Raw genomic sequence first — 15867 nt, 5'->3', positions numbered from 1 at the left:
GAAAGTTCTATTTGAGGCTAGGGTAAATTGAGGACTATCTTGTAATTAAACGTTTAAAAAAATAACTTTTAGCTACTATTCTACTGGAGCTTTTTATTTATGTATGTATATTATATATATATGTATATTATATATATATATATACTTATTTATAGTTTGAAATCTTACTGTAAACTGTGTGTCCTAAATAAATAGTATTAATTACACTATTTATTAATGGCTGTGCCTGTTTTAATAAAGAGTAATATTTTTGAAGCCAAAACAAAATTAAGTATACATTTTTCTTTTTTTTGCCCACTGTGGAATATCTCATTGCATCACCCACAAGCAAGATATTTGCATTATTTCTTTGACATATCGTCGTGTTCTCCAAGGACATAAGCATAAATAAGCCACAGTGCTAAATGTGGAAATCCAAATCATTAGGTTCCCAATAAGTAAATGATTCTTGTCTTATGTTTTTAGGTCCCCAGATTGTGATGAGCCATATCCTCGGCTGGTGGACCTGAATTTAGCTGGCGATCCTACAGAAGGAGCCTCCGTGGCAGTGCAAAGGGACTATGGCTTTTGGTTCAACTAGAGTTGAAAATTGATCCTGATCTTGGCTATTCTTTTTTGCACGTGCGTGGTTGTTCACCTCCTTGTCCAAATATGTATTTTAGGAGAAAAGAGCTTTCATTTGCTCGGTATTTCATGGAATTGATTTCAATCATTTGCCTCTCTGCCACGTTGTTTAATTTTTTAACTTTTTTGATTGCTGTGATAAGATTCCATTATACTGAAGGACCCGTTATATTTTATGCCGTCTGCTACATGATGGTGTCATTAATTTTCTTTTTTTGGCTTTTGCTTGAGGACCGAGTCGCCTGCAATGCATCCAGCCCTACACAGTATAAGGCTTCCACAGTGACCCAAGGATCTCATAAAAAAGCATGTATCATGTATACTCTATTTTTTTTTTTTTTTTACTATGGCTGGCAGCGTATGGTGGGTGATTCTTACCATCACGTGGTTCTTGGCAGCTGTGCCAAAGTGGGGTAGTGAAGCTATTGAGAAGAGAGCCATGCTGTTTCATGCCAGTGCATGGGGCATCCCTGGAATACTGACCATCATCCTTTTAGCAATGAATAAAATTGAAGGTGACAATATCAGTGACTTGTGTTTTGTTGGACTCTATGATCCCTTAGAAGAAATGGAGTAGCCATCATGGTCAACAAAAGAGTCCAAAATGCAGTACTTGGATGCAATCTTAAAAACGACAGAATGATTTCTGTTTGTTTCCAAGGAAAACCATTCAATATTACAGTAATCCAAGCCTATGCTCCAACCAGTAATGCTGAAGAAGCCAAAGTTGAATGGTTCTATGAAGACCTACAAGACCTTTTAGAACTAACACCCAAAAAAGATGGCCTTTTCATTATAGGGGACTGGAATGCAAAAGTACAAAATCAAGAAACACATGGAGTAACAGGCAAATTTGGCCCTGGAGCATGGAATGAAGCAGGGCAAAGCCTAATAGAGTTTTGCCAAGAGAACGCACTGGTCATAGCAAACACCCTCTTCCAACAACACAAGAGAAGACTCTATACATGGACATCACCAGATGGTCAACACCGAAATCAGATTGATTATATTCTTTGCAGGCAAAGATGGAGAAGCTCTATACAGTTAGCAAAAACAAGACCAGGAGCTGACTGTGGCTCAGTTCATGAACTCCTTATTGCCAAATTCAGACTTAAATTTAAGAAAGTAGGGAAAACGACTAGACCATTCAGATATGACCTAAATCAAATCCCTTATGATTATACAGTGGAAGTGAGAAATAGATTTAAGGGACTAGATCTGATTGATAGAGTGCCTGATGAACTCTGGACAGAGGTTCATGACATTGTACAGGAGACAGGGATCAAGGCCATCCCCATTGAAAAGAAATGAAAAAAGCAAAATGGCTGTCTGAGGAGGCCTTACAAATAGCTGTGAAAAGAAGAGAAGCAAAAAGCAAAGGAGAAAAGGAAAGATATAAGCATCTGAATGCAGAGTTCCAGAGAATAGCAAGGAGCGATAAGAAAGCCTTCCTCAGCGATCAATGCAAAGAAATAGAGGAAAACAACAGAATAGGAAAAACAAGAGATCTTTTCAAGAAAATTAGAGATATCAAGGGAACATTTCATGCAAAGATGGGCTCGATAAAGGACAGAAATTGTATGGACCTAAGAGAAGCGGATGGAGAAGGCAATGGCAAGCCACTCCAGTACTATTGCCTAGAAAATCCCATGGATGGAGGAGCCTGGTAGGCTGCAGTCCTTGGGGTCGCTAAGGGTCGGACACGACTGAGCGACTTCACTTTCACTTTTCACTTTCACACATTGGAGAAGGAAATGGCAACCCACTCCAGTGTTCTTGCCTGGAGAATCCCAGGGACGGGGGAGCCTGGTGGGCTTCCGTCTATGGAGTCACACAGAGTCGGACACGACTGAAGTGACTCAGCAGCAGCAGCAGCAGCAAGAGAAGCGGAAGATATTAAGAGGTGGCAAGAATACACAGAAGAACTGTACAAAAAAGATTTTTACAACCAAGATAATCACGACGGCGTGATCACTCACCTGGAGCCAGACATCTTCGAATGTGAAGTCAAGTGGGCCTTAGAGAACATCACTACGAACAAAGCTAGTGGAGATGATAGGATTCCAATTGAGCTATTTCAAATCCTGAAAGATGATGCTTTGAAAGTGCTGCACTCAATATGCCAGCAAATGTGGAAAACTCAGCAGTGGCCACAGGACTGGAAAAGGTCAGTCTTCATTCCAATCCCAAAGAAAGGGATATGACAAAGAATGCTCAAACTACCGCACAATTGCACTCATCTCACATGCTAGTAAAATGCTCAAAATTCTCCAAGCCACGCTTCAGCAATATGTGAACCGTGAACTTCCAGATGTTCAAGCTGGTTTTAGAAAAGGTAGAGGAACCAGAGATCAAATTGGCAACATCTGCTGGATCATGGATAAAGCAATAGAGTTCCAGAAAAACATCTATTTCTGCTTTATTGACTGTGCCACAGACTTTGACTGTGTGGATCACAATAAGCTGTGGAACATTCTGAAAGAGTTGGGAATACCAGACCACCTGACCTGCCTGTTGAGAAATCTGTGTGCAGTTCAGGAAGCAACAGTTAGAACTGGACATGGGACAACAGACTGGTTCCAAATAGGAAAAGGAGTACATCAAGGTTGTATATTGTCACCCTGCTTATTTAACTTATATGCAGAGTACATCATGAGGAAGGCTGGGCTGGAAGAAGCACCAGCTGGAATCAAGATTGTTGGGAGAAATATCAATAACCTCAGATATGCAGGTGACACCACCCTTATGGCAGAAAGTGAAGCGGAACTGAAAAGCCTCTTAATGAAAGTGAAAGAGGAGAGTGAAAAGATTGGCTTGAAGCTCAACATTCAGATAACTAAGATAATGCCATCTGGTCCCATCACTTCATGGGAAATAGATGGGGAAACAGTGGAAACAGTGTCAGACTTTATATTTTAGGGCTCCAAAATCACTGCAGATGCTGATTGCAGCCATGAAATTAAAAGACGCTTACTCCTTGGAAGGAAAGTTATGACCAACCTTGATAGCATATTAAAAAGCAGAGACATTACTTTGCCAACCAAGGTCCGTCTAGTCAAGGGTATGATTTTTCCCGTGGTCATGTATGGATGTGAGAATTGGACTGTGAAGAAAGCTGATCGCTGAAGAATGGATGCTTTTGAACTGTGGTGCTGGAGAAGACTCTTGAGAGTCCCTTGGACTGCAAGGAGATCCAACCAGTCCATTCTAGAGGAGATCCATCCTGGGTGTTCATTGGAAGGACTGATGCTAAAGCTGAAACTCCAATACTTTGGCCACCTCATGCGACGAATTGACTCACTTGAAAAGAGTCTGATGCTAGGAGGGATTCGGGGTGGGAGGAGACGGGGTCTACAGAGAATGAGATGGCTGGATGGCATCACCAACTTGATGGACATGAGTTTGAGTGAACTCCGGGAGTTGGTGATGGACAGGGAAGCCTAGCGTGCTGTGGTTCATGGGGTTGCAAAGAGTCAGACACCACTGAGCCACTGAACTGAACTGAACTGAAGAGGCTCAAAGCATTTTATGAAACAGTTACACATTTCAAAGTTTGTTGATATTTCTAGAAAGTCATTCACATGTAACATATTTATTAAAGACATGGGGTTTAAAGTCCCGTCTTTAACACTTTGAGTCTCAGTTTTTTCATGTAGAATATGTTAATTACAGTAATTTTTACCTCATGGGGGCTATGAAGATTAAATGAGAAAATAAAGTTAAGCCTCTTACTAGAATGCCATGCACAAAGAAAACTTTCATTATTCTGTTTTTGCAAATACATAATTCCTGAGGTTTAAAAAATAATTGTTCTTATATTCTCTATTAATATCATCATTTTGTCTTTTAAACTTTGATTTTCAAAAGAACATGTTTCCTTTCCTAAAGTTTCCCCGTTCATTTTTTTCTCTTTCATCCATCTAATCCAATGATCTATGCCCCAAGGAATTTTGATACTACAACCTGTGTTTCAATAATTGAAATGTGTTACCGTAATAGAAGCAGCTTAGCTAAGACTGTCAAGTTCACATTAGAGCCATTTGTAGAATTTTTAAAAAATTACTTGTGTAGAAAACAAACAAAAACCCATTATTTCTATTTTCAGCCACAGATGACATCCCATCTGTTGTTTATGTAATCTTGATTCAGAAACATACAAAAGTAGAATAATAATATCATATCTAACTTATTATTTTATCTTCATTTTCTGATAAGAGTGTTTCCCCTTTACCAGACAATAACAAAAGGAATCAGCATTGTTTATGAAAGGACCATAAGGAAATGGATATGTTTTGCTCTTCAAACTTTAACAGCAAATAATTCTCTATAAATATATAATATGTACTACTAATCTTTAAAGTGGTAAGTATCCTGTCTGTGACTTCCTAGCACGAAACTGATTTTTCCTCCAAATTGTTCAGTGCCTGTAATAGAGGGAAAGAGGGAGAGTTACTGAAAAAATATTCTAAGTCTCTTATAGGAAAATATTTTGAAATATTATATTTTAGAAATGTAAAATATTAAATTTATTTTAAAAGTATTCATACTATTATGTACAGGCTGTAAAATGCTATCAAGTGGGCACTTTTGGATAAATACTTTAAAATATACAAGTCATTTTGGCCTCTGCTAAGCAGACTAAATAGCCTAAGCCATGAGTTCCGTTTTAGTCTTAACTGCAAATATATCTGGTGGTGGTGGTGGTGGTGGTGTTCATTCGTTAAGTCATGTCCGACTCTTTGTGACCCGATGAACTGCAGCACGCCAGGCTTCTCTGTCCTTCACTATCTTCCTATATATAGTATCTAGTGTACAAATGGTTTATACATATTTAGGAAAAAATTCAGTGTTTTTGCCACAGTCTACCGCTGTGCACAGCAAACTTTCTCTCTAATGTCATATAGTAGATATTTCAGGCTTTGTCAGCCATGTGGTTTTTATTGTAAAAACTCAGCTCTGCTGGTGTAGTGCAAAGCAGCTATCAGTCAGTTCAGTTGCTCAGTCAGGTCCAAATCTTTGCAACCCCACGGACTGCAGCACGCCAGGCTTCCCTGTCCTTCAACAACTCTGAACCTTGCTCAAACTCATGTCCATCACGTGAGTGATGCCATCCAGCCATCTCATCCTCTGTCTTCCCCTTCTCCTTCTGCCTTCAATCTTTCCCAGCATCACGGTCTTTACCAATGAGTCAGTTCTTTGCATTAGGTGGCCGACGAAGTATTGGAGCTTCAGCATCAGTCCTTCCAATGTATATTCAGGGCTGATTTCCTTTAGGATTTGCTGGTTTGATCTCCTTGCACTCGAAGGGACTCTCAAGAGTCTTCTCCAACAGCACAGTTCAAAAGCATCAATTCCTAAGCTTTCTTTATAGTCCAACTTGCACACCCATACATGGCTACAGGAAAGACCATAGCTTTGAGCAGTGATCCCAGAAGAGAGTTGACCCAGACTTGCCTGTGAGTGTCCAGGAGTCTCTGGCGGAGGTGTGAGTCAGCAGGGGCCTGCTGCAGGATGGCGGGGGAGGGGGGGGGAGCGGGCACTGAGTGTGCCAGTGCATGTATGAGACTTTTTGAAGGAGGTCGCCATTATCTTCATTACCTCCACCGTGGTTTGGTCTCAGGTGAAACAACAGGGAGGGAACACAGCCCCACTCATCAACAGAAAATTGGATTAAAGATTTACTGAGTATGACCCCACCAATCGGAACAAGACCCAATTTCCCCTACAGTCAGTCTGTCCCATCAGGAAGCTTCCATAAGCCTCTTATCCTTATCTGTCAGGGGCTGGACATAATGGAAACCACAATCACAGAAAAGCAGCCATTCAGTTCAGTTCAGTTCAGTCGCTCAGTCGTGTCCGACTCTTAGCGACCCCATGAACCACAACACGAAAGGCCTCCCTGTCCATCACCAACTCCCGGAGTTCACTCAAACTCATGTCCATCGAGTTGGTGATGCCATCCAGCCACCTCATTCTCTGTCGTCCCCGTCTCCTCCTACCCCCAATCGCTCCCAGCATCAGAGTCTTTTCCAGTGAGTCAACTCTTCCCATGAGGTGGCCAAAGTATTGGAGTTTCAGCTTTAGCATAAGTCCTTCCAATGAACACCCAGGATTGATCTCCTCTAGAATGGACTGGTTGGATCTCCTTGCAGTCCAAGGGACTCTCAAGAGTCTTCTCCAGCACCACAGTTCAAAAGCATCCATTCTTCAGCGATCAGCTTTCTTCACAGTCCAACTCTCACATCCATACATGACCACGGGAAAAACCATAGCCTTGACTATACGGACCTTGGTTGGCAAAGTAATGTGTCTGCTTTTTAATATGCCATCTAGGCTGGTCATAACTTTCCTTTTAAGGAGTAAGCGTCTTTTAATTTCATGGCTGCTATCAGCATCTGCAGTGATTTTGGACAATACATAAACAACTGGAAGTGATTCAGTAAAACTTTGTTCCCAGGGACATAATTGGGGCAGATTTGCTCTGTAGGTTGTAGTCTGCAGCTTCTGAACTATAGCAAGCATTATTCTCTATCACCTTTGATAATTCTTTCATTACAGTGGTTGGTGACCTATGGCACTTTCCTGTCCCATGGAAATTGTCATTGTTTCATTCCCGTTACTGTTTTTGAGGATCATCATTTTACTCTATCACATAATGGTATTAAAAATATTCAATAAAATAAATTCTAGTACATCGCTATAATAAACATATGCCAATAAATCTTATTTCCAGTTGTCTTTGACGTCATACCACACCAGTTTCAGGAAAAATTTGAGTAGTTTATGGGAATAGTAAAATAGAAACAACATAATGTAATAGTCATAGAAACTTCTAGTTACTTAGTATGTACTGTGCATCAGGTTCTATACTCATTGAATTTACACACATTATGTCCTTTAATTCTCAAAATAGCACAATAAGTTGTCTTCTGCTTTATGAATGAGGAACTGAGTCATATAATGAACTACAACTTATCTAGATTATTACAGTAAGTGATAAAGCTAAAGTGTGAATTGCATTTATTATTCCAAAGACTACTAACCACCTACCTGATCATGTCGAATATGAAATCTTGTATTATATTTCCTCAGCCTGCCTGGCTGCTCAGTCTCTTCAGTTGTGTCTGACTCTTTGTGACCCCATGGACCGCAGCCCGCCAGGCTCCTGTATCCATGGGAGTCTTCAGGTAAGAATGCTGGAGTGGGTTGGGGATCTTCCTAAAGCAGGGATTGAACCTGGGTCTCTCTCATCTTCTGCATTGCAGGCAGATTCTTTATTGCTGAGCCACTGGGGAAACCCCTCTAGTGAATCACAAATATTTTATCAGTGATTTTATAAAATGTGTTAAGGTAATTTGGCTTCCCAAGTGGCACTAGTGGTAAAGAATCCACCTGCAGTGCAGGAGACGCAAGAGATATGGGTTCAATCTCTGGGTCAGGAAGATTCCCTGGAGGAGGAAATGGCAACTCACTCCAGGATTCTTTCCTGAATCCATGGACAGAGGAGCCTGACAGGCTACAGTCCATGTGGTGGCAAAGAGTTTGACATGACTGCTCGCACTGTAACTAGTTAAGGTCATTGAGTTCATTAATATTGTTAAGTTTGTTAAAAAGCTAAGAAGTTTGTCTTAAAGTAGTGCATTAGGAAAATAAATATGCTCAGGTTTCTTCAGACAGTATGACTTCTGACAATATGTCTGAGTAGGAGCATCAGCATAGTCTGAACCAGTTAAATCTGGAAAGAATTCACTATTTAAGATATCATAGATCTTGCGTGATTGAGGGGAGTTCTCCAAAGAGTCCCCCACTTCAAAAATTATTATGAATTGGGACCAGTCCAGTAAGGAGCTAAAGCTCGTCAAGCAGGGGCTATTAGGTGGATGAGATGGGAAAGGTCACACAAGTGTGGTTGCTATTTATTGGGGAAAGGTGAGCCTTGGGCCAGTTGGTAAGTTGAGAAAGGGAGCCAGGAACTCCCTTGCTAGCCTAAATCACCAGGCCCATAGGCTGAAGTGTTTGCAGGTTAGTTGTGCCTCCTATCAATCAGCTAGAACAATACTTTCTCCAGGATTCCTACTAATGATTCAGCAAAGAGCTCAAAATATAAAGCCACCAAACACATGAGAAAACAAGCCACTATGAACGAGTCACAGCATCAAACTTAGAACTGCAGATACTGAAATTGTCAAATACTGAATGATAGAATAGGTAAGTATGTAATGTTTATAGAAATAGGAAATATAGTCACAGGTTACCAATCTACAAGAAATTACTTGAAATAATAGATTAAAAAAACCTACAAACATAATTTTTGAAATGGAAACTCATTCGATAGAATTCCTAAAATATTTAATACGAAACAGCAATTCAGGCTGCTGTTTGAAGAGAAATTTCATGAACTGGTAGTAGGTAAAAATAAAACTATCCAGAATGCCATAAGAGAGACAAGGAAAATGTGAAGGTGATGTCAAGAGCAATGGAGGGCAGAATGAGAAGGTCGAATAGGCGTATACTGGGTTGGCCGAAAGATGGTATGGGTTTTCTGCACCTGAGTGAACTTTGTGGCCAACCCAATAATTAGATTCCCAGGAGGGAGGGAATTGAGAGAATCTAGAGGAGACAATATTTAAAGAGAGAATGACTACAAGTTTTCCACAAGTGCTAAACACGTGAATTCACACACCAAGGAGGTACTGTATACCACTAGCAGGAGAAGTACAAAGAAATACACACTTCAGTGAAACTGCAGCTCTCCAAAGACAGGAGTCACAAAAAACAGTCTCAGAAACGGGGACAGATCTAAAAAAGACCAACGGTTAGAATGACAGCAGAGTCCTTAAGAATAACAAAAGCCAGAAAACGATATATTTTAAATTTTGAAAGAATAAAACCTTTTCAACCAGAATTTTGTACCATGTAAAACACTTGTGGGGATGCACAGCCAGATCCCCTTCACAGAAGGATGAGCCTCTCAGCTGCAGGGAGTGAGGTTAGTAGACACCCTTCAGGTTGAGAGCTGCTTTATCTGAGGTGGGCCTGCAACCAGCGATTCTTAGGTGGGCTAAGAAGGCTTGGCCATTGGCCCAGCATAGGACCCTCTGATGGTTCTTATTTGCTCTGGAACTCCCTACCAGTTTGTCTGAGGCTTTTCTGAGAGTGGATGGCAGGTCACTTTCTTCTGTCCAATTGTAGATACTGTTCCCAGATAAATATCTCACACCCCAAACTTCGTCTCTGCATGTTCTGGAAAATGCCAATTTGTTCTCAAGAATTGAGACGAAATAAAGCCATTTACATATTAATAAAACCTTTGAGTTTACCACCAAAAGATTTATACAAACTTCTAAAGGTTATATTTCAAGAAAAATGAAAATAATCTCATGATAGCAGGAGATGCAAGAAGAAATGATGAAGTTAAGTTGTAAACATATATGTAAAGCTAAATAAATGTTTCTAGAAAATAGCAACAACAGTGTGTACTTTGGGGGTTTAAAAAACATCTAAAGACCTATAAAGAAAAAAATACACCAAAAAAAAATTATATATATATATATATATATAGTGAGAGAGAGAGACCAGAATTGGGTTAATGCTGTAATCAGCTGTATCAGATATATTGATGATTTAGGACCCCTGATAGATGCCTGTTCCCCCACCCTCTTTTTTTTTTTTTTCTCTTCTCATAGGCCTCTTTTTAAGGGTTTAAAATTTTTTGATGTTTTTTTTTTAATTTAATTTTTTGAATAGGTGATTTGTAATGTTTATAATGTTAAAAATAGTAAACATATATATTGAGAAGCATTATTTCTACTCTTGGTTCTCATTTCTCATTTTTTGCCCCCTCTCCGTCTCTACCAGTAATCACCATATATATCAATAATTTCTTGTATGTATTTCCAGAGTTTCTTTTTCTACATGATTGTTTTGAAAAGTAAGTCATAATTAAAAGAGCCTGTCACACACTAAGAGGTCACTGAATTTAGTTCCCTTCTCTCCATAACCTTCTTGTGACCATAAGACCCAGAAAGAATAATTTTCCATAATTTTGCTACTGAATATCACATTTTTTGCTTTATATTTATAAACATAAATTGGAACTATAAAACCATGTTTCATGCATGTCATATTCTTTTTTTTTAAATTTTTTATTAGAAAACTGAAATTTACAATGTGTTTATATCACTCACTGAGTACATGGCATTTAAAAACAACATCAATATATAACCCTGTATACGAGACAACTAATCTTCGAATGTATAGGCATAAAATTGTTTCTATTATTTATATTCTTAATGCTTCTGTGAGTCATTCCCATTTAGTATTGTTTATTTGCAAGATTTTTCTTGTTGATTATTGTTACCTGATGTTTCCCTTTTTAGAGAAGCTTTTTTAATGCAGCTTTGACTCTGTTAAGCCTTTCAATTTTATCTTTATTTTTACTGTATTAATAACTGGTATGTATTAGTTCCTTTCTTTTCTTTATGATTATTCCGTTTATTTTGCTAACTTCTTAAACTGACTGTATACTTGTATACGCATTGCTTTTCTTTTTTATGTGAAGTCTACTATATTTAAAGCCTCAGTGGATAACGTTTTCCATATCCCATAGGTTTTAAGACTTTGGATTTTTTTATCTTTCTGTGATGATGTCATATTTTTAATAAAAAGTTTATGGAGCTTTCCTAGCCTTGACCTAGAACTAATTGAAAAGGCAACGTATTTTTTAAAGATGTGAATATGATTAATAGAACCTTGTATGTTTTCTGGAAAGTGATTCTTGTGTTTCAGAATATGATACTATAAAACTAGAAAGTTCGGATGTGCTATTTTTTTCCAAGATGCAAATTGTTTTATTATTTAAAGTATTCTAAAATGATGGGGAAATACTGGAAACAGTGTCAGACTTTATTTTTTTGGACTCCAAAATTACTGCGGATGCTGATTGCAGCCATGAAATTAAAAGACGCTTACTCCTTGGAAGGAAAGTTATGACCAACCTAGATAGCATATTAAAAAGCAGAGACATTACTTTGCCAACCAAGGTCCATCTAGTCAAGGCTATGGTTTTTCCAGTGGTCATGTATGGATGTGAGATTTGGACTGTGAAGAACGCTGATTGCTGAAGAATGGATGCTTTTGAACTGTGGTGCTGGAGAAGACTCTTGAGAGTCCCTTGGACTGCAAGGAGATCCAACCAAACCATTCGAAAGGAGATCAATCCTGGGTGTTCATTGGAAGGACTTATGCTAAAGCTGAAACTCCAATACTTTGGCCACCTCATGGGAAGAGTTGACTCACTGGAAAACACTCTGATGCTGGGAGGGATTGGGGGCAGGAGAAGGAGACGACAGAGAATGAGATGGTTGGATGGCATCACCGACTCGATGGACATGAGTTTGAGTCAACTCTGGGAGTTGTTGATGGACAGGGAGGCCTGGCGTGCTGTGTTTCTTGGGGTCGCAGAGAGTCGGACACGATTGAACGACTGAACTGAACTGAAAATGTGAGATTAGATTTTTTTCTTTTTATGGAGGAGAAGGAAAGAGTGGATTTATTACTTTGCCAGGCAAAGAGGGAACACAATAGGCTAGTGCCCCAAGAACTATGCCCCTCTCTCTGGAGATTAGTTTTGTTTTTTTAGGAGGCCTCACGTGCTGTGATTCATGGTTTCACGGAGAGTCGGACAAGACTAAGCGACTGAACTGAACTGAATTTACATATAACTTAGTAGTTTCAGGTATGCAGCATAATGATTTGATATTTGTATATATTGCAAGTGATCACTGTAATAAATCTTAACGTCCTTCACCATACATAGTTAAAGTTTTTTTTTTCTTGTGATGAGAACTTTTAAAATCTACTCTTAGCAACTTTCAAAACTGTATTATTAACTACTGGCACCAAGCTGCACATTACATGACTGTGACTTATTTCTTTTATGACTTGAAATATGTACCTTTTGACCACCTTCACCCATTTTATCCGTTGCCCTACCTTTGCCTCTGGCAACCACCAGTCTGTTCTCTTCATAAGTTTGGTGGTTTTTTTGAGGTGGGTGTTTTTTTTTTTTTTTTTAATTCTATATACAAATGAGATCATAAGGTATTTGCTTTTCTCTGACTTAATTTCCCTTAGCACAAACCTTCAGAGTCAATCCATATTGTCACAAAATGGCAAAATGACATCTTCCTTTACTGCTGAATATTATCCATTGTATATGTATACCACGTCTTCTTTGTCTGTTCAGCCGTCAGTGGATACTTAGGTGGATTCCATCTCTTGGCTGTTGTGACTAATGCTGCAGTGAACATGAGGTGTGAATATCTTTTCAAGTTAGTGTTTTTGTTTTCTAAAATACATACCCCAGAGTGGAGTTGTTGGGTCATGTGGTGGTTCTGTTTTTTTGAGGAATCTCCATATTATTTTTCCATGGTGGCTGCACCACTCTTCATTCCCACCACCAGTGCACAATGGTTCACTTTTTCCACATCCTCACCCATGCTTGTTATTGCTTCTCTTTTTAGTAATAGTTATTCTGTCAGTTGTGAGGTGATATTGTGGTTTTGATTTGTGTTTCCCTGAAGATTAGAGATACTGAGCACTTTTTCATGTATGTGTTGACCATCTGTGTGTCTTCGTCGGAAAAATGTCTGTTCAGAACTTTTGCCCATTTTTTAATTGGATTGTTTGGGTTTTTCAATTGAAATTGCATGAGTTCTTTATATCTGAAAGAACTCCTTAACATATATATGATTCACAAATATTTTCTCCCATTCAGTTGGTTGCGTTTTTATTGGGTTGATGATTTCCTTTGCTGTGTAGAAGCTTTTTAGTTTGATGTAGTCCCACTTGTTTTGTTACTTTTGTTACCTTTACTTTTTGAATCAAAAAAAAAAAAAAAAAATTAATCATTATTAAGACTGATGTCAAGGAACTTGCTATTTGTTTTCTTCTGGGTATTCAAGTCTTTAATCCATTCTGAATTAATTTTTGTATATGGCGGTCCCGTTTCATTCTTTAACACATGGTTGTACAATTTTTTCAACATCATTTATTGAAAAGACTGCTCTGTGAAATGAATTGCCAGTCCAGGTTCGATGCATGATATAGGATGCTCGGGGTTGGTGCACTGGGATGACACAGAGGGATGAAATGGGGAGGGAGGTGGGAGGGGGTTTCAAGATGGGGAACACGTGTACACTGGGAGCGTATTCATGCCAATGTATGGCAAAACCAATACAATAATGTAAAGTAATTAGCCTCCAATTAAAATAAATAAATTTAAAAACAAAGTTTAAAAAAAAAAGGAAAATATTGCTCTTTCCCTATTGGGTATTCTTGGCTCTTTTATCAGAAATTAATTGACTATATATGCATGGGTTTATTTTTGGACTCTGTTCTGTTCCATTGATCTATGTGTCTGTTTCTGTGCTACCGCCATGTTGTTTGATTACTATAGCTTTGTAATATAGTTTGAAATCAAGGAGCATGAATGATACCTCCAGCTTTGTTCTTTTTTCTCAAGATTGCCTTGGGTATTTGGATCTTTTGTGGCTCCGTGTAAATTTTAGAATTTGTCCTATTTATGTGAAAAACGCTGTTGGAATTTTGGTAGTAGTGCAAAGAATCCATAGATTGCTTTGGATAATACAGACATTTTAACAATATTGATTTTTCTAGTCTTCAAGAATGGAATATCTTTCCATTTATTTGTCTTCAGTTTTTTTCCACTAATGCCTGATTTTCTTATTGTAAATCATGAGATTATAGGACGGTTTTGTGGAGTTTCAAAGAACTCATTTCTGAACATAGTCTTTCCATAGTTTTTTCAGGGCTGAGGAAGTTGACCTATTATTGTAATACTTAGAAAAGTCTAAGCTATATTTTCTGTTTCATTATTCTATACTTAATAACAAGCTAATTTAAATTTTTTCCTGGTTAATTTTCAGTTCATATTCAGAAGAGAGAATGGAAAATTTCAAAATTATTTGCCTTCAATTTGATTTGTTTCGAGAAAATAGCAGTTTATTACTTAATCCAAAAAACAAAGATTATGCTTTTCACGTGATGAATGAGCATTATTATACTGTGAATTCTGACTAACAGTTCTTTATGTACATCAAGATTAAGTGTAAATTCTGCAGAGTTTTTAATTGTTTTCCAGTTATTGCATCCATTATTGTAAAGTATATATGTACAGAATACTGTTCTATATACTAGCTATTTCTAGTTTATAAGATTAAAGTGACATAAGAGGGATGATCATTTTCCCGTCACTAAAATTAGGATGAAAGTTCAAGATGTTGTCATTTGCTTAATCAAATGTAACTTCTGAAGAAGTAATATTTTCTATTTCGTAATGTCATCAAAGCAAAGGAATAGAATTGAGGTAATTATTATTTTTGTTTTCATTTTAACTTCTTAAGTGAACTTTGACTTTAAGCCTTTACTTACCTAATTTGTGAGTTTTCCCTGAGGTTCATTAAATAATAGGCACAGTATATCCAGATGTCATAATAGATCTTTACGATGTTGATAGTCTGTGGAGAATATTAACACTCTGAGAATGTATGCTCTACCAGTCAGTTCCTTCCTAATCAGGCATGCTCTCCTTTATTTGCTCTCGGTTTACTGAAACCATTTTCTCATCTTTTTCCCTGGCTAATCTTTCACTTGGAAAGTTGTCTATTTTTTAGATAATGGGATAAAAATGTATTCTTTAATCATTAAATTTTATCTTTTATTTATCTAAAAGTTGACATCACCCACAGTTTACAGCAGTCACTGGTAAAGTCAATTTGGATCTAAATTAACTTTCCTCATTGCCATTAGACATTCTTGAATTTAGAAGACAACACTCATTTAAAGTAGTCTCAGTGCTTGGAAAAGAAAATGAGATTATTTGTAAAATATCAGTATTGTGGAGTTTGTATTTTGTCATTTCCTCTATTGATTGAAGGAAAGCTTGGGAATTGAAATCCCAGCTTATTATACCTATTTTTCACTGTGTTACAAACAAATTGGTGGTCCAACAATGGAAGAGGGTAAACTTAGAAATAAAAGGAAGATTGATACATAAAGATCTGGTTAAAGAAGTGAATTACTAATTAGTTTTCTATTTACCCTACCTAGTGCTGCTTTAATTTCAAAACTACTGCCTCTTGGAAAGTAGCAAGGTATAGTGAAATTACAGGAGCCTCAACCGCCTTTTTGTCTTTTATTTTTCAAAAAAAAAAAAATATA

At 37.9% G+C, this 15867-nt stretch overlaps 1 protein-coding gene across 3 annotated transcripts in view; it reads left to right on the top strand.

Moving 5' to 3' along the window:
* The window catches only part of LOC148775308 (frizzled-3-like), a 100257-nt gene extending 99535 nt beyond the window's left edge, over nucleotides 1-722 (top strand). For all 3 annotated transcript variants that reach the window (XM_088844572.1, XM_088844570.1, XM_088844571.1), the window contains one exon: nucleotides 466-722. In XM_088844572.1, coding sequence (XP_088700698.1) covers nucleotides 466-509 — 44 coding nt within the window. In that variant the 3' untranslated portion in view covers nucleotides 510-722. The remainder of the gene's footprint in view (nucleotides 1-465) is intronic.
* Nucleotides 723-15867: the final 15145 nt, after the last annotated feature.

Source organism: Moschus berezovskii, chromosome 16 (genome assembly GCF_049115385.1).
Source record: "Moschus berezovskii isolate FMDL1 chromosome 16, NW_MosBer_1.0, whole genome shotgun sequence".
In the NCBI taxonomy this organism is placed as follows: Eukaryota; Metazoa; Chordata; class Mammalia; order Artiodactyla; family Moschidae; genus Moschus; species Moschus berezovskii.
Note: the sequence above shows the minus strand (reverse complement) of the source record. Positions and strands in the feature narration are given on the sequence as shown.